The sequence below is a fragment of the Falco peregrinus genome, chromosome 1 (assembly GCF_023634155.1).
Source record: "Falco peregrinus isolate bFalPer1 chromosome 1, bFalPer1.pri, whole genome shotgun sequence".
Classification (NCBI taxonomy): domain Eukaryota; kingdom Metazoa; phylum Chordata; class Aves; order Falconiformes; family Falconidae; genus Falco; species Falco peregrinus.
Window position 1 is genome coordinate 64,330,064 of NC_073721.1, and position 20,609 is coordinate 64,350,672.

General features: G+C 39.9%; 1 protein-coding gene across 26 annotated transcripts in view; it reads right to left on the reverse strand.

Annotated features, from left to right (window-relative positions):
* The window catches only part of NRXN3 (neurexin 3), a 1,021,997-nt gene that overhangs the window by 248,506 nt on the left and 752,882 nt on the right, over positions 1–20,609 (reverse strand). For all 26 annotated transcript variants that reach the window (XM_055812570.1, XM_055812560.1, XM_055812519.1 and 23 more), the window contains one exon: positions 11,371–11,552. In XM_055812570.1, the coding sequence (XP_055668545.1) occupies positions 11,371–11,552 (182 nt within the window). The remainder of the gene's footprint in view (positions 1–11,370; positions 11,553–20,609) is intronic.

The window sequence follows — 20,609 nt, forward strand, 5'->3', positions numbered from 1 at the left end:
GCCCAAATTATACCGGTTATATGAGGCAGACAGTCTCTTTCCATAGGATACAAATTGCTTAAACAAAGCCCCAGGAATTTAAATGTAGCAGAAAAAAAGATATGCCAAGATATTTAAGAGAGCTTTCACACTACATAAGCTTTACTTCAGCTGGGTTTCAGACTGTATGTTTGCAGTCTCCCCCATCCTACTTCTTTTACATAAGGAGATGGAAGAGGAAAATGCCTGTATCATGTATTTAACATAAAAGCCTTTCAAACCAGCAGGAAGCCTTCAGTTCAATCATGCTTTATGTACTGAAAGGTTAACTACTGGGAGAGGCTTATTAGCACAAATAATACCACTTCAGCCTTGATCCCAACAACAACAAGCTAAGCAAGTTCAGGCCCCATCAGCATTTAAATGGAGAGAAAAAACAAGCAGCAACAACAACAAAACCACTGCACACCACCTGCTGCTGTAAAATCAGTCCTCAGATGTGTGGGCAATAGCAGGAGAGGTCGGCAACAGCAGCTTTCCAAGGGCACTACCCTCCCCCAGCCGCTGGTATCAAACCACTCTCTCAGGATGGAGAGGGAAGCACTGCAGAGCCTTCTGATTTAAGTAAAGACAAACATTCAGATCCTGCCAGCTCCAATTCTGAGGCAACAGCTTTAGTTACGTTGTTTAATGTAAGGCTTTAATTTTCTCATCCCATAAGGATGCTCATGTGTACCTTTCAAAGAGATACTGTGATCTATTCTGATCGTATAGCTGTTTTAAAGTTAAATCCATAGGTATGTGTTAGGCATTATAATAAGCGTTAAGGCAATGTTTCTGAATAAGAACTGTGTGCCTTGTTTGAAAACTTACAGCCACAGAAACTCACAAGAACTTGGATGTTAGGGTTCTAGCCACACTCCAGTTCAGTGCACTTTCCCCTCAAAATAGTCTCTGCAGTGCCCTGGTAGAACACAAAAAGCCAGTATTGTCCTTCATTTCCCAAGCCAAACTGTGCAGGACCAGTCTTTTACATTCACTAGAACAGCTCTTTTTCATCTCCGAGTCAGCTGCATGTCAGTGATCAAGTTATCTTTTCTCTGAGCTGAGATTTGAAATACTCCAAAATTAAAGTCATAGCACAAACAATGTGTAACATTTTTTTTGGATGAGATCAAGTTTAACTTTTTCTAGTGAGATTCAGTAATATGTTCCCATTTAAGACGTTCTTTCCTAGAGGCTTAATAGAGAAACAATACATTTCGCAGTAGCTGATGTAGTACCAAAACAGTTGTTAACCTTTGATGAGAAGGTTACATCAGATACCAAGCTGGGGTAAATTAAAGTGACAATTGCCCTTGTTTAATTGCTTTTGAGTAGTACTCAGTATGTCTGAATGTGCAGTGAGTTATTATTGTACCCTGCTGCTATCCATTAACATGAAGATCAAGAATTTTATTTTACTTTTTTGGTGCAACCATCGAGAAGGTGATAAAGGCTTTAATTACAAAAAGATTTCATTTAGAATCTATTAGTGCAATTTATCCAAGCATACAGAAATAAGATGGATTGGTCTGAACAAGCTTGTAAGTTTGATGTTTCTTGTAAAGGACTAAAATCTATATTGCCAATTGTTACGAGTCTACAAATGCAAAAGATGTGAGTCTTTCAGAATGAACACTAAAACCCTCACACTTACCTCCTTCAAGTCATGGTTATTTCAAGATCATAACTTCACTAGAGTTTGTCTGGGTTTCTTTTTTTGACCCAAATGGAACACCACCACCCCACCGCACCCCCCCCCCCCCCCCCACACACACACTTCCCTTCTTTGTATTTAGTATTTAAAAGAAAAACATTAAGCAGCAAAATCTAAATTTTCTCAGCATCAAAAAAATCCCAGTATTTCCTCATTTACTCACTCACTGATAAGACTGTAACAAAACATGAAAAGCCCAATTATTAGTTCTGAAATACTAAGAGGAAGTACTGCAAAACAGTAAAGGCAATTCAGCTCAAGTTTTACTGAAATTATGATATATAATATAGTTCTAGATGACATATTCTACATCAACATTATAGTCGTAGGAGAGAGTAAAATAAATATTAAGCAAAACAACATTTGTTTATACAGTGCACAAGAACAAGCAATAACATAACATTTATTGCCATACAGGGTGTTTGGACAGATACTGCGAGATACTCTGAGATTTGATCATTTAACACCTAATCGCAATTCATAGAACCACAACAAACCCTAAGACAAACCTTGACAAATCAAACAACTTTCAAGCTTCAGAATGTATTTTAAACAGAGGCTATATATTTAAGGATGAATCTCTCTCATAAGCAAGCCCATTAAGATTCTTACTTCTAATTAGGAGCATATTTTTTATTTCTGCATGTACACTGAAGTGTTAGAGTCTGACTCTGCAAAATGTACAACACTAAAATGGGCAGGTCTATTCTGAAAAAACGCTGTTAATTCTGTCCACTGTAGCAAATCAAGACCATCTTAGTAGAAGTCTGCCTCTTTGACAATGCAGCAAAGCGCTTTCTTTTAAATCAGCAAAGGTAATATATTTAGTTACCCATATCTTTAAGCCAGGTTTCACAAAATTACCCATGTAGCTTTCCATTGATTCTTCCTCCATCTCCTCCAATTCTTAATTTTCACTCTCTGATGTCCAGCTGAACTCAGCTGGTTCTGCAAAGCCAAAGCCCCAAGATTATTTTCAGATTTGTGACTCTAATCAGGCTGACTTGTGGTCCAACTGGCAATTTCACCATTCATGCTAACATTACCCTACCAGCCCTTTCTTCCATCTCTCTAATCAGCTTCACAGCCTTCAACAAGAACAGCAAAAGCACTAGGCTCTACGCACAAACTGTCACTGAGCGAGGAGTTAATGAATCCCTGTATCAAAGCACCGAGCTTCCATGCTGCCTGAATGGAGCTAGGGATCTAAAATCCATCATCTTTAGCCACAGGACATCAGCACGCTATTTTCCGCACCGCTGCATTCAGCTACGCACATTCATTCATACACGTGGTACAGACGCTGGCAACAAAGCGGGGACTGAAGCTCGAAAGGTCATTGAGATAACTTGATGGGGCATAGTGGCAAATTGTGCCAGCCATAAAAAGGCTGGGTGAGAAGCTCCTTAACCTTCAAAGGTTTAGTCTCAACTCCTGATCACCTACCACAGAGACTCTTTCCCAAGAGCTAGCAGATAAAAAAAAGATGGACCATTCCTGTGCATAACGTGAACTAGTTCCAATATATTAAAAAATGGGGTTTTAACCACCTTCTCAAAATATAAACAGAGCAATAATAACACGTTCAAAGCCTATTTGAAACTGAAGGTCCATTTTCTTTCTTCAAACCAGTTTTCCTTTTCTAATTCTTCTGCGCTCTAGGGAACAATAAATACAGCATGCACAAACATATGGGACTTTGTACACCCAAAGAGTTTAGAAAAGGACAGGAAAAGACTGAGGGCATCTTGGGACAGCATCCTCATAGCATTTAAATAGAACACTTCCACTACAGCAATTTTTTATTAAAGAACTGGGATCTTTGGCAATTTTACACCAGCTGACAAAACAGCCACTGATTTGCATAACTCACATTTGAGGCTCATTCAGATATAGCCCCTTTCAGGCAAAATAACAGTGCTGAAATCTTAAATATTTGCCATGTTTGTTATTTTTTTGTTGGTTTTGGTGTGTGTTTTTTTTTTTTAAATTCCATAAACATGACATAACTGGCCAGCAGTTATCCTATCCTCCATCGTTTCTGTGGAGGATCCGCATACAGTAGCCTCTTAGGTTGCTTTCCCAGTACTTGGTCAGGAACAGAGGCCTCTTCCAGGTAAAGACTGTGTGTGACAGCTTGACCCTGGCCACGAGCTAAGCACCCACCCAGCTGCTCATCCACTTACTCCTCCCCAGTCAGATCAGGTTGGAAATCAGAAGGGCAAAAAGCGAGAAAAAATTGTGGATTGAGATAAAGACAGTTTAGTTATTACAGTGGTAAGCGGCGCCTCGCCACAAGTATCTGTTACTTGGAAGGACACCACAAACCACCAGCATATCCTCTCCCTCTTCCTTTCCCTGCATTTTTATCGCCGAGCACAACATCTTATGGTAAGCAATGCCCCTTTGGTCAGTTTGGATTAGCTATCCCAGTTGTGTTCCCTTCCAAATTCTGGTGTACACCCAACCTACTCACTGACTTCTGAATTTACTGAGGTTTGTCTTTTGACTTATAAATAAATTAGCCTTTAGGGTAATTTTACCATCCCAGTCAAATATTTTCAGTAATAAATCATGCACACTAAGCATCTTGTGACAGACATGAAAAAAACTAATTGCAATATATACAAAGTATCAAGAAATTCATCCCTTCAGCATGCACCACACCTTGTTACACAGAGACAGCAAATGGATTTACATCTCCCAGGGGAATGCCTGTTACACCTTTGGATAGGCTTTTTATGAAGGAAATATCTTTGTTACCCATACTAGCAATGCATTTGTCTTCTGTTTACTCCCTTAGCTTTTGGTACTTACATTACACATCAATCTCATTTTTTCAGCTATTTCCCTGCTTGTCCAGAGAAGCCAAAATTCTGGGCGGTTTTCTGTCCTGTTGCAAGCATGTACAAGTAATCTAAAAATTTATCAGTCAATAACAAGAAATTATTTTTCCATCTAAGGAAAAGTAGTAAATGACTGTATGCATGCTGTTAATCTGCTTCAATGTTGATTAACACAGATGCACTTAAATCATCTTCCTGAGAGCAAAATAAAGAAATGGAGTGCAATTAAGATGCAAGCCTCAGCTGAAAATGACTGCCATCCTAAGCAAAAAGGAAGACGTGACTTGCAGCTCACATTTATTAATATCAATAATTACAGAAATGAGGTAAACACTTCTGATGTGCTCTGTGAGATTCTCAGAACCTGTTTGCAATGCAATAGCTCAATGCTTGTTGGAGAGTCTCTTAACTTACCTGTCCCTGCTAGGGAACAGTACCACCACCCCAATCCTCAGGGTGCCAGCACTATGGCCCACACAGCTAAGCAGAAACCTACTCCATTACACACCGTGGAGGTTCTGCTGGGGAGGCAGGATACTTTTAAGGCACTGAAGTGTATATGTGTGTGTATACATATATATATGTATATATAAAAATATATATAAAACTTCTTAAATGAGGACTATCTTGCCAATCACCATTTACCTTAAATAACATGCAACCCAAGTTAGGTTAAAGACATCCATAACTATTTAGTCATAACTTCAAGAATCGACAAACCACATCTACAAATGTTTATAAAAGATATATGTAAAGAAATGAAAGAGAGACTCTGCTGAATCTTCATACACCAACACTAAATCAGAACAGTTCTCGCACTGCCTCATTCAGCTCGTTTGCCATCTTGCCTGTAAGGTTAGCAGTTACGGTTTCAAGTCTTCACACATCTGTTAATCCTCACGTTGCACCTATCAAAGACAGTATATTCAGAAGTCTCCACCAGAAAACTTGTTCCTAACAGAAAGGTACAGTCAGGCAGTTTTTATAAGCTAACAATTACAGGAGACTCGCAGAGTACTCCCTCAGGTAGGTTGCTAGATTTTGCCTTGGTGGAAAACGTCTTTAGAAAGTCTGGGTTTTTTAGACCTTTTAAGGATCCAGCCAGTATCATCCTTTCCTTGAAAGCTCATGTTAATTCCCTCCCCTTACCAGCAGGCAGTCTAGCCACTCATATTCATCAGTTGTTGAGTTCCTCAGCTAAAGTGTTACACAAGTTGTTGTCTCTTATACCCAGCCAGTCAGTAAAAAAAATTGTGCTTCAACACAGAAGCCTCTGCCCCACTTCACTTTTGGGGGTTCCACTGGCATATTTCAGTATAAAGCATCTTTCACTGAATATATGTTCCATACCAGTCTGTAGGGGCTCAAAATTTGTATAGATGTAATTAGGAGAAATGTACGCAGTTCTTTACAGTTTCTTGAAACAGACATGATGGACATTAAACACTCTGATAATAAATGCTTATGAGACACCGATGCTTAGCCATTCCTGGTATACTCTAAGAACTGTGTCAAACTCAAAGACATAGTCTCTCCTGGTTGAAAGCCTGGAAAAGCAAGAATAAGAGCACTATTCTGAATGCGCATCAATGCAAACAAGATCAATATAGGGTAGAGCGAAACCATTTGTATCCACAAAAATTAAACTCAAACAAACTAAGAGTTCTATACCAGAATAAAACAGGAGGCCTAACATGGTGAATCACACAGAGAAAACTGTAACCATAAAGTCAGTAAAGGCAGCTAATAAAAGGCAAAACACACGATAGGTGACCAAAGCAGATCACCCACTTTTTTCCATGGTTTACAGGCTCTGTTGATACGCTGCCTGCAAAATAAAATAGGCTAGTCTTAAGGAAACCCTCTTATTTCTGCTTTCTTGGGTATAAAAGACATAACTCAATGCCCACTCTGAATTTGGCCTAAGAAAGGCTGAAACACCTGGCATCAAAGTGATTTTGGTTGTAGAAAAATAAACCACAAACTGCTATTATATTTTGCCTCCAATTATTATCCCGGTCTAGCCCTTAAGTTACTTGGTTCATCATACACCTCCTGTGGTTATGCTTCTCCAGATACCAATTCTTCAGCTTCTGTATCTGCTCAGATGACATGCCACTTCAGTTTTGGAGAGATTCTCCAGGAGAGTTTGCACAGAAGAGCCACAATTGTGTCTACAACCACAACCCCAAACACAGACTTTGGCTAATCACAGTTTAACTGAACAAATTTGGCTGAAAGTACACATACGTTATCTTCCATTTATACTCATTCTTATTTAGCAATGGCCATCTCCAATGCAGGGAAGACTTACTTTCTCTTATACTTATTGCTTAAGAATCAGAATGTTCTACATCAAAAGCTGTAGCCTTGAGTTGCAGCCTCGCCCTAAACGATGGATCCCCATTAACTTGGGTCTTCTTAAGCAAAACTCCTCCCAAAATCTCTAACTTTTTTGTCCAGACCTAGAGCTTACTTTTTACAAGCAATCAGAAACTGGACCAGTCTCCCAACACCATTTTGAACAGCCAGAGGTGAGATGACAGTTTACGATAAACATCAAAATGAAAGACTGCAGAATAAACCAGCAGTGCATGTGGATGGATGATTTCTCTCTCCACAGTCATCACAAGAATGATAGCCATTATCACCTGCAGCTTCCTCTCCCCATTTGATCTCTTGAAGATTTTTGCATGTTGTAAATCACAAAATAGGTGTGGTAGTGTAAGGTAAATGAATGTATAGAAACATTCAACCACAACCCATATATGTAGCCCTTTAAGCATCCATTGTGGAAGGCAATTTTCTGGTACGGGTTTGGACTTGGTGCTTTCAGTGAACAGTCAGGGTGGTGGTGGGAAATCTCATAAGGAGGGATTTGACGCTATAATAATGTTCTCATTCCGTGTGCTACAGTCTGTTCACACGAACACCTCATGCTTCATACACAATATTGATCTGGATGGTACGCCATCCATTTTCCCAGGGCTGCCAGTTTATACTTCATAGTAAATCAGGAGAGAAAGAGCTTCGGAGGCTGTAATTTTTTGTCATATAAAACAGACGCTTAATTCAATAAATTTCCACGATATTTGAAAGACTGAATTAGAAAATTAAACCCAACAGAACAACTGTAAATTAAACAAGCAAATATGTAACTTGTTAATAAGGTGGGTTGTTGTTTTTTTTTTTTTTTTTACTTTAAATGTTACAAATAGAAAGAGAATATAATGAACACTCCAGAACATACATGATATTCAAAAAAAGCAGGCAAACTATTAAGAAGTCTCCTTAGCAGAGTACGAGCCACTTTACAATCTTTAAAACAGCATCAGATCCTGATAAACTTTTGGATTAAGTTTTACTGATCCACATTAGAAAATAATGATCACCAGGTGGCTTTTGTCACCCGTTACCACCAACAGAACACCCAGGGAAACATGAGGAGGTCAGAATCCAATAAATAGCATCCAAAATAAAGTTTGTGAGTGGAAAATCCAAAAGGGCCCAAAAGAAGAGGCCTTCCTAATATTCATCCAGGAAAATCCCTGTCACCTTCAATATTATTAATAATAAATATAGTTGCTTTCGAAACACTTAAGTTGCTAAAAACACATTAAATAATTTATACTAACATAGGTCTTCCCTGTTTTAATACCTATTTTCTCTTTCATCTACAGTGTGCTTTATGGTTTAAGTATTCACATTTTAAAAACTGTTATTATCAATTTAATCTGCTTTCAGGAATTTATTTCTCCCATATTTCCATTAAAATTTGATCCATGCTGCCATATTTCTCTGAGCGCTTGAAAATGGCCTAATGGAAGGACAAGGTTTTGAAGAAAGGAAGATGGACAGAGTCTTTGAACATGACAGCACGAAGCACGTGGTAGTTTTCAGTTACAAAAGACCTTGGTCTCATGGAAAGCTTGCATGCATTTGGTGAAGAGGTCTTGTATGGTCTTGCATTTGAAGTGTCCTTTCAAGATGCAACTTTCATTTCAGATTTTGGCTTTTTCCAAAATAATCCCGGTGTAAGATCCCTTCTGTGATTTCGAACCATAAACAACAAAGTCTTACCAAAATTCAAGGAGTCAGTAACACTTTAAAAGTTCCTCTTCAACTTTTCTATTGTGTATAGCAGCATGAGTCTCAGACTACATTCTCTATTTGAACATTTAGGTAGTCAGTGGTACATATGATCAACAGTAATGCCACACCCAGAAGAGCACAGCAGCATGTCTTTGCTCCTCATGAATGCCTGAATAATCAGAACAGTTTGGGTTGGAAGGGACCTTAAAGATCACCTAGTTCCAACCCCCCTGCCATGGGCAGGGACACCTTCCACCACACCAGGTTGCTCCAAGCCCCGTCCAGCCTGGCCTGGGACACTGCCAGGGATGGGGCACCCACAGCTGCTCTGAGCATCCTCTGCCAGTGCCTCACCATCTCCATAGTGAAGAACTTTTTCCTGGTATCTAATCTAAATCCACTTTCTTTAATTGTAAAGCCATTCCCCCTTGTCCTATCATTACAGGCCCCTGTAAAAAGTCCCTCTCTGCATTTCCTGTCAGCACCCTTTAGGTTCTAGAAATCCTCCTAATCCATCCTGACCACAAAAGACTAGGAGAAATTAAAGCTGAACTCATTCTATATTTGCTGCTACTGAACATCTTCAGGGATAAAATTGGCCAAATGATACAGGAAGCAGTTAACAGAACTTTCAGCATTAATATCAACCACAATTAATATCTTTGTTTCATATATCTGAAATAATCTGAAACTAGCACCATGCCATTTAGAGTAGCTTGAACAAAATATACGGGGAGGAAGCAGAAAACCTTTCATTCCTTTCCAAAACTAACTGAAAAGAAAAAGTAATGATTTTTTTGTTTGTTAAATAAATGCTTACACCTCAGGTTCAATTTGTTTGATTTGTTTCACTCTATCCAGCAAAATTGGTTATAATGTTAAAAAAAGGTCACTCATTAAAAAGTTCAGCTGGACACATTTTTAAGGGTACTGTTGATAATATTCAAGACCAAGATAAAGAAAAAAACTATGTGCCTTCATCATTAATGCTGAAAAGACTCATTGTTCAAGTTCCTATCTTAATGCAGGATTAACATTCCCTTTTTGGTACTTGTGTCTGTTTCCCCTCTTCCTTCCACTGACTACCAAAAAAGAAGAGCCTGACTTCCATTTTCTCTTTAACATCCCATTAGGCAGCCAAGAGCAACAAGATCCCATTTTAAGACTTTTTTTTCCTAAGACTGAATAAATTCGTATCTCTGCACCACTCCTCACACGGCAAGGCATACTGTCCTCCAGTTAAGTGATAGCATTTTACACACGTATTATAATATCTGAAGAACATACGTTCTGTTGTTCAAACACATCCAACTGTTTTTGCTCAATGTAAGATACAGAATTCCAACCCATTAGGCTTAGCATTGTTCACTATGTAAAAAGTCTTCTAGGGTTCTTTTTATTTTGTTTTTAGAAAAGCAAGAAAAAAGTGTTTTTCTTAAAAAACAAAACAAACAAACAAACCCAAAACACACACACACCAAAAGCAAACCCTGCCAAGATTTGACCTCGCTTTCATTCCAGCAAAAAAAACCCCAATAATATTCGGATATTTCAGAAACAGAGAGAAACCAGAATTAGTGACAGTCCAATAGCCCAAGGCCATATTTTAGCCCATTCAAATAAATCTGAATTTTACAACAAAATTTAAAATAAAACCACTTGAATAGCTGGCAATGAGTACTAGCCCTGACCCTTGTTCCAGAACCACCCTGCAACATAGCCAGTGCTTCAACGTGATCCTGAACATGGCAAACTCCAGCAGCAGGTGAAAACCCTCAGTCATTGAAACTGGGTCTGTTTAGGCCCCCCTGCTTATTTATATCTTCAAGTTTCTGTGAAATATCAACAATCCCTCAGATCATTCAAAACCTGCAAATGGCCCATTCCCTTTCCACTATGAATCAATGAATAAAACACTGGAAATAATCTAAGCATCAAGTAACACAACCAGCTTCTACCTGTAGTAAACTTATTGGTTACTTACTTCGCAAAGCGAAGCAACCAACCTCCCCTCCTCCCAAAGTATCACAGAAAATAAAAAATTTCACAAGTTTCCAGCTCTGGTGTTCTAATTTTCTCGAGCAATTTGACTCTCCCTAAAGCCACCTTCACTCAAGTTTCCTTATATTTGCTCTCACAAAAAAGTCTATTTTCATCTTGCAAAGCCACCTTGCGCTAACGCCACCAAATTCTTATTTTTTTGAACTATCCTGCTAAAGCAAGCGCCAGTTATATCAGCTTGAGGATCTGTACAGTTCTTACTTAACTTTCTCAGCGAAGAAAAAAATAACCCCTCCACCACTCCATCATTCTTTGCCTTCTGAGAATAGTAATACTCTCCACCATAAATTCAGCTGTATTCAGGACTGTTCATACGCAATAGCAGATTAACACTGGTGCAAAATATTTCTACAATTTTTAATAAATCCTACTGTTATTGAATCTCATAAGAATTTTTTTTTTTTTTTTGGTTTGTTTCCCCCCTGCTTTTCTTCTGGCACCGACTTGGTTCCCTGTGTATCCCATTCAATAATTCTACAAAACCCTAAAGAACTACCTAAGGCAGGTGAACTTGATGAGCGCCGAAGACACAGAAATTGCAGAGTATGACACATGCTGTTGTAGACTAAGACTTTTCTTCAAAAGCAAACAGAAATCCAGGTCTGACATCAACACGGATGCATCAATACTCACTATGTGCAGCTGCAGAAAATCACCAAGGCCGGGGGCGCTGTCAATCCGAACAAGAATGCCATCCTTCACCGTCGTGCTGAAGCCCACAGCGAGACGGTCCGTCCTCGTGCTCGGTCTGTCATTAGCTGGCCAGGTGTACAGGATGAGACCTCCACTCTTCCCAAATATATATGTGGCACCAGCTACAAAACAAAAAAAAACATAGAAAAAAGTATTAGTTACCCATTTGATTTATTTATTTGCCAATTTTGGTAATAACAGTATGATATGTGAGAGGAAGAATTTAAGCAAGCAGATGCTTTCATTAGTTAAATGGGTGAAATTGCCTCCTGCTGGTCAGGCTACTGATAGCCTAGAGAGAAGGCTCCAAAAAACAATGGAGTAGATTATGGAAATATGTATTTCCAGACTCAACCAGGCAACAGAACAGGACATCATGTACTCAAATCCTCCTGTTTGGTGACAAATGACATTGTGAGCTGTCTTTGATGCTGGAATTTATTCCATCTGTATTACAAAACACACATGAAATGGTGTTTTAGATTGCCCTCTCCAGCTTCTCACATGTATTCTTCCTTCTAAAAAAATTGTACATTTTCCTTTGTAGAGCAACAGCTCTGGAATGCTCAACACTTTTTCTGATGGAAGGAGATATGAAGGCGAAACAGCTTTTTATCAGACAAAACATATCTGTTCCTTCACCATTAGCCTTGCACCATTAGACTCTGTAACAAACAACGTAATTTCCTACTTATGGGAAGTTCACCCTTCAGACGAGTATGGACTCAAGACTCACAAACACTTCTAGATAGAGTAATCTAAATGGGCATGTATGTTACTCAGAACATCCTCATCTTCCTACACACATCACAGCAGGGGGGCTACAAACAAACAAGCAAGTTTCCTCTTAAGATATAAATCACCCAAGAAATTTCTTCTATATACAACCCGATGCAGTACATTTTATTACTTCCTAAACAGACAAAGATAAAGTGAAAAATAAAGGTAAGTGAAGAGCTAACCAAGAATGAACGATTTCTTTCGTCCAAATAGCCTAGACAATGCCAGATAGGACACTGCTGTTCAGACAAAAAACAACACGCACACCTATTTCAGAAGCATGGGATTCAATCTTATATGGGGATTCAAAAGGAATAATTGGCAGCTCTCCTTGAGGCTGGACTTGTCTTCAGCTGAAGGGTACTCACACACAGCGAGAGACTATCCTTTTCTCAATACTTCCTAAGACTTCTGGCTATCTAGTCCATATATTTCCAGCACCATTTGTCTTTACAGCAAGCCTGGAAATTTGTTCCTTGACCTCATTTTTAAGGACAACACCAAACCTCTCCAAAGCTGAACCCTGTCCTCCCACATTCACGAGGGCCATCTGAGCTGAGCAAGGCAGACACGCAAGTGAGGAATTGTTGTTGCAGATGAAGTTGAGAAGCCAAAGTGTTTGGAGTTCACATTCTGACTTGTACTCAACACTCAGAGTTAGAAACAGATTTTGTAACTCAGCAGTTATAAAATCAGCCCCTGAGCTTCTTGGAAAATATGGCTAAAATTGTTGTCCAAGACCCAAACCTACAGGCAGGCCAGGAGCACCACTTCTTGATGCTTCAGTCGCTTTCTGCGCCTCATTTTCTGAGCACTGTTGCAACAGGTCTCAAGCTACAAAATAGTAAGCAAAAAAAACCAGCTCCCATTACCGCATCAGGGATGAAATATCTGTAGAAAGTACAGGCAATTACTGGGTACATTATCTAATCTGAGTGAAACTACAACCGTATACCAACCAGTAACATGTATCAAGGAACCCTGAACAGAGTAAATGTGGTTAGGGACAGAAACAGGTGGGATCAAACACGGGTAACTTCTACACTCGCCTACAAAGCTGCAGCTCCGCTAAAGCTCTTTATAACCTGAATTCCAAATAAATACTGTACATTAGGAAATAATTGATACACTCCACCCTTGCTTGAAGGACTTCCTCTAGACATCTCAGCACGTTACCAAACACCAAAACTTCAGCTGCAAAGAAAGGCAATGATTTGTGAACAGCTGACTCAGTGACAGCAACAATGAACCCACGTTTCCTGCCTTCCAGATCTGCACATGCCCACCAGGACATGCCTCAGTAAATTCAAATGAACGTGTCTGAAATCAGGGTTAGATAGAAAATTTCACTCGTAATTCTGAATTGACAAAAGAACACATTGGCATTCTGGAAGTGTGCACATCTATAATTTCAGTTTCAGAAAAATTAATTTTGGAGACTGAAGTCTCTCTCTCCCCTCATCCAGCTTTTAAATCAAGACGCAGGGTGCGTGACTATTCTGAAACGTGCAGAAAGGGATTTTGTTTGTCTGTTTGTTTAAATGCATCCCCAACCACATCTGTAACCTCTTGGTTAGGAAGACAGTTGGAGATGACTGGGTAGTGAATTATCTATGTCTACCCCCATGCACAGGCACATCAAAAGATCTCTATAAAATAAATTACAAATATCACCCTTCAGTCTATCAGCTCGTTCTAAAAGTTGTGTGCATTTGCATTACAGACCAACACAAGGTATACCAATGTGTTGAGCAAAACAAGATGAGTTTACTCATTGTTGATGGCTTCATAGATCAAAACCCACTTTCCAAAATAATTAGGATAACCTGTCCTTTTCTTTGGACTGGTTATCAGGATGAGAGTTCTTCACTATTTATAAAGACAGATGATTTCTTTGCCTCTCTAAGAGCCATTTGGCTGCAGGTAGAGCATGTCAGTGCTCCTATGAGCACCAATTAGAACCAATTATGTCTTCACAGGCCTGTTGTGGGACTTAATTGCTTAACAGAGCTCATTTTCTCCTCACGCAACACAGACTTTGCCTCTAGGCCTAACTTTAAGATGTTCAATACTTTGGGTTTGTGCACAAAGATCATTCAGATGAAACAACCAGGGCACCACTGCCCGAACTAACCTGTCAGCAGAAGCCTGGTGGCCAGCAGTTGTTTCCACATCAGAATTATCTGCATAATAACAGATGGGTCACTGGCTTTGCCTGTGTGTAACTGAATACACAACAATTTGTTGGGTACATCGATGTCCCTTCCCTTCCCCACCTTTTTGAGGATATACAGGATACTCGTTGCCTTGTTTTGAAAGAGATGGCATATTAACATTGTGCCAGTACCACTTTTTTCCCCAAAATTATGAACTCGTCACTCCAGTCTGAAAACACAAGGTGCCAACATCAAGTAAAAGTGGAAGAGGAAGGATAACAAGAGTTACTACCACACTGCAATCACATTAAAAAACCCCAACCAAACCAAGAAACAAACCCCCTAAACCACAACACAAGCACATGACTTAAACTCTTCTATTTGACTGCAGCAACCATGAATTTAGAGAGTCTGAAACCCCAAGAGAACTGAAGATGACAAACAGTAGGATTACAACCCTGGACTTCAGGAAAGATTTCAGCTTCGCCAGAACTTGACAAGACCTGTACAACGCTATCTGGTTGCCCTTGGTTTAAGCTGGGGTGAGAGCTAGCTGGACTAGTTTACCTCCCTTCCGATCTTAAATCGATAACTGTGCTTTCTTTGTGGTGTTGTCGAGAACTGTGGACTAATTAAAGGGAAGAACTTGGTTAAAAAAAATGCTGATGAAAGTCTGTTCAGCTTGAGATCTTCTCGTTGCACCTAAGCTTTGTTACAGACCTCTTTATTACACAAGAGCACATGTTTTTTCCAAGACACTTTCTATTCAAGACAGGCAATGGGTAATACACTGTTAATGAGCAGCAACTTGATATTTAATTTTTCCTCATTGTTCAAGGCTTAGTTATGTACCTCATTTAATAAATACATCAACTGTGCCCTGAAAATCAAAAAGTCTGAGGGACTGATTGATTCCATTATATTTATTTTTACAATGTTTCACCATTTCAACTCTACAACACTACCTTCAATCTATAGTGTGCAAAAAAAAAAAAAAAAAGAAAAAAAGAAAAAATCAAAGATATGTGCACACAAAGTTATTTCCCCAGTCAGCTGTGAGAAATCCCACATCTTACAGTGCCCTGGGCCATGTTTGCTCTACCAACATCTGGGAACAACTGGGAACAGAATACATTCAGCTGCTCTGCTGGGATACTGGGCACAGAATCTGGGCAGCGTTGGGAGCTCAGAGAAGTGAAGAAATATATGGTGAGGGAACACTCCCTACAGATTGAAGCTACTAGATGCCATTACGTGTTTAGCATACACAAAGCTGATAAACCTATAGCTAGGCAGAGTGGCAGCTGACTTCAGCCAGAAATGATGTAACTGTCACTAGTAACATTGGTGTTTAGAGATTTAAACATCAGAGAGATGGATATGTTGCAACACACATGACAATGCTGCTATTTAAAGTCTGAGTATCTCGCGTAGGCAAATTACATATTTTCTAGCTATATTCATGGACAGAGCTGTTAGAATATTCAGTTTCAGTCAAAACAAAATAGTTTGAGGCAAACACTCCTCATGGAAAATTCCTAACAGAAAAGTTACAAGCAACATTATAAACCACAACAAATAAAGCCTCCTAGTGAGTTGTGCTAAGAAACATTTAGTTGAAGTTGGCACCACCACCTATAATTTTAGATCAGTTATCACTGTTTCCTCACCATCACCCAGACTTCAAAAAGCTATCTTACAGAAGGGTATCCTTCAATCAACACAGTACAACTGCAGCAGTTACATTCAGCCTAAAACTAATCCTGTAAAGCAGTAGAAAACAAGCCTGTCACATCTGCACAAGATGTAATTTCTTTTGTGCCAGGGATCCTGTGAATCTCCCCACATTAACTATTCTATTGCAAATTCTCTATTTGCATCTACTAAGCCATCAACAGCCCATTTTGCCTCAGCTACGGCACAGCAGACAAACTCGCTTCCCTGTGGCCAGGAAAACTCAACATTTGGCAGGTATTCTGAAGGTGTTTATACACTGAAGGGTTAACTGCAGCAACTGTGCACTGGGATATGAGTTTAACATACTAATAATGCTACAGTTCAGTTTTAGACATCTAAACAGTACCTAAAAGATTAAAATTATGAGGAACCCAGGCCAATTTAAAAGCGACAATAATTACTTGAGTTAACACCAAAATTTATGGCCAGGGTCCCGCATCCCTTCGTGACAACACTGTCGCAGGCAAAACAATCTCAGCTGGGGTAATCTCACTTAATTGGCTTTACTGAGGATTAACATAAACTTTTAATTACTGATTCAGGCATTGGGAACCAAAGACAACAAACAATTAAACACTTCAGGAAAGTTCCTTTCCTCCCCCTTCCCCAAGCTCAGCTGCAGCCCAGCAGCTCTGCTTCCCCTCCCTCTGGCTACAGTAAGACAACAGGCAGTGCAGGAGGCCAGGGCCAGCACATGGAGATTTCTTTCCACCATTCCTTGATTCCTTCTTGCTTTCTGTGCTCCAGCATGGGTTATCCACGAGCTGCAGCCCCTCAGGAACATTCCTACTCCTGCATGGGTCTCCCATGGGCCCCAGTCCCCTCAGAGGTGTTCCTCCTGCTGCATGGGTCCCCCATTCCCTCAGGGGTATCTCTGCTCTGGCACAGGTCACCAACAGGCTCAGCCCCTTTGGGAGCATCCCTGCTTTGGGCTGCAATCCCCTCAGAGGCAGGCCTCATCCAGCATGGAGTGCCTCCTTCCAGAAGGGGACATGCTGCAGATGTGTCCTTTTGCATGTCCCCTTCCACAAGCCTCTCCCTGATCCTTCTTCCATTTCCCCTCCTGTTCTTCTATGGTGCCCACTCACATGCCTCCTGCCTTCGTGCATCCTCCCACGAGCTCTCCCAGGCCACCTCCTGTGCATCCTGCACCCCGTAGCTATTGCCTTTTCTCAAATGTGTCCAAGCAGCAGCACCAAGTGCTGGGCAGGCTGAAGTTCTGGCATGGGATGGGTTGTCTTCACCCACGCCAGAGCTGGCTGTGACCGTGCTGGGCGGTTCACAGCTTCCCCCCACACTGGGTGCCCTGCAGCCCCCCACCACCCACAGCCTACACAAACAAATATCCTGGTTGTGGTGGTAATTCACTAAAAGCATGAGGCATGTAAACTTAATGATAACATCTTCCTGCCTAAAATAATGCCCAAGACAAGGCATATGCCTATCCCTCAGTTATTATGTTGTTATTCTCTTACAGAGAATTCTTATATATACTGGTTTACCTCTTAACATTTCTTGTAAAGAGGCTGCAACCTTCTTTTCTACATTCCTCAGGGGAGGAATGAAAGACACACAATTTTTTAAAGTCAAGGAGTTGTATGTATACAAAGAAAAAACCCAAAAACACCACTGCATTTTTCTTACACATTGCTTGCTTTTCTTGGACTTTCTCCCCACCTCCCATGTTGTGCCTATTTTATGGCCTTCCTGTATTTTCTGCTTAGTCCAGTAGCTCTGATGAGTCTCTTGGGGTATTTCACATGCTGGTGTAAAGGTCCTACCATGTTTATTAATAATCATAACCTTCTGCTTTCTAACAAGAAGCTATCAATTCAACTACAGGGAAAATTGTGATGATGGCATTTTGCTCTTCTTTCTTGGCAGAAAATGGAAACTTAGGTTATTTTGAAGAATGTTGTCAAAGGATGGAATCAGTAAAACATTGTAAATGACCACAGGTTACATGAGCAAAGCATGACCCAATTCACATCAGGAAGGAAACCTTGGTAGCAACTGTAATTAGCAGCCCTTTAAAGGGGGTAAGTCAATAACGGAGACCTGGCAGTTTATGCAGACATTCAAAAATTCCCACAAAGTCTCAATAAGAAAAGCTGGAAGTTGTGACAAACTTACAGAAATAAGAAAAAATAAGTAATGGTGATCCTTACTTCATCGTACCTGGACTAAGCAGTTCATTTACTAATTCCATCGCTAGAAAAGGCACTAGTAAAGGAATGAAGGTTAGAATACTGGCATGAAAGCAAGTGAGAAGAGATCAGGTGTACATCTGCAGGAACTCAGTAAGGAGATGACGTTTGCTGCAGCTGGAAGCATCATTATTCGGTCACGTAATGAAAAAGCAGTTCCCTAAACCACGGTATATAAAGAGCTACTCTACCCTAGCAACTGGGGATGAGTAAGGCAACAAGGAAGAGGTGCTGAGACCAATTTCTGTTTTAACAGAAAACGCTGATAAAATAGATTGGAAGTTTTACCTGAAACCTGGTCAAATTAGTCTGATCGCTGCCCCCAAAATTAAGGTCTCCTCTCCCATATGTTCACAACTTAAGGTAAACCATATATTTGACCACTCAGTTTGCAGTCAGGGAAACAACAGCAGCATAGCTTTTCAGGCCTTAACCAGTCAGACAGTTCAACATCTTATTTATTCATGCTCGCTACACTCTTGAGGAAAAATGAGCCATGCTTTGAATACCAGTTCTAAACCGGAGTTAAAGCAAACACCACAGATTGCAGAAACCAGAAAGGAGCACCAGAACTCACGAATGACTTCTGACTGTTTATTGCTTCCCAAAAGTTTATCACATCGCAACACAGACAATAAAACATCAGTTGATACATGTACAATGTCAAAAGACCAAGCATTGGCTGAGTAAAAAATGAAACTTCTGACAGCTGTTTTTCCAACTTAACTCCTTCTGGCCACATCAAATAGACCACACATGCTGTGCAAATTTCCTCTAAACTAATTTCTTACTAGTAAGAAGACTGAAAGAGTGACAAAAGAATATTTTGAGGACAGTCAAAGAAATGCAACAGTATCCATATACATCAAGAACTACAAGAGTGGTGAAAACAGGTGAAGTTTTTACCTAATTTTACAATATACTCCCAAATAGCATGGATGATACCAGACTCTTCATTACTTGAAATCACTTGAAATGGGTCAAGTCTAGGTGTGCTTGAACATCTGGATTGTCTAGACATGACCTAAACGGGTGTTTCCCATTTCCAGCTTCTACAATTATTTATTTTTAAAATTACTCCTATGGGCGTTGTCCGCTTAAACACACTGCATACAGCTTCTATGCCTTGTTGTTACATTAGATGTATGATAACATTTCCAGCTACCATTATCAAACAAATTAAGAATGGAGGGAAAAAACAAAACCAAAAAGTGATCCAGAGAGAAGCAATTGGACTGAATTTAAGACACATAAATAGGTTTAGGATTAAAAGAAAGAAATTAACAGCACTAGCACCAAGTAATGTGCCAGCCCCATTCCTTCTGCCCTTCCATATTTACCAAGGCATCAGTCTTGACAGCAGCTATTCATCCTTCTCTAGTTATAAACTGTCATCCAGTTGCCCTCAATCTTAAACTTCAGCTATACTGTTATCCTAATGGGTACTTTTTCACTCCTCTTCCTATCTCACTTTACGTCACACCAAATAAAATGTTCTTAGACAAAAGAGTGAATCAGAGCTCAAGAGACAAAAAACAACCTAGACCAACACCCCCCTGCTTTCAAACATATACGTCAATGTACTTAGAGTATATAGAATGATCTGTAATATCAAGATATCCCAGGGACACCTTTGAGTTACTGTCACTCAAGAAACATAAGCCTAGTCAAAACCCAGCATCATTAATCAGAACAAAAAGTCTTACTTCTCCTTCTCCTAAAGACCCTCTCTGGCACATGCACATCTCTGTGACCCAGTTGCTGCATTTTCTATGCACCACGATTAAAACTCTATTACTATGAGCACATACGTTATTAAGAAAACAAAACAAAAAAGAGGTGAGGTTGAAGAAGGTTAGAGAGGATCATCATCTGGCTCACTTGACCATTTCATCATAAGATCCTTCCTAGAAGAAAACAAAGATAGGCCTGATACTTCTTAGGACATGACTGCTGAAACATCCTTTTTTTTAATCAAGAGATAAAAATTGCCTAAGAATGAAGGAAACTTAAAGCCCTGAAAAATGCAAAGCTGCCAGTCTAATCCTGCAAAAAAAAGTAAGCTTCCGTGCTTAGAAGGAGTTTTCATGAACTAGCTTTTTTTCCTTTCAGGATGCTTGCTCTTGACAAACCCTCCGAGACCCAGCTTGAACACCATACCCATCTCACATCTCAAAAAGCAGACACTGTTTGACATGAAACTGAAATTCCTTTCCCAATTTAAAATATGAAGTAGTTTCTTCTATACAGAAAGGAGGAGGAGTTATAAAATCTGCAAGACTTACAGAAAGCAGAAGCA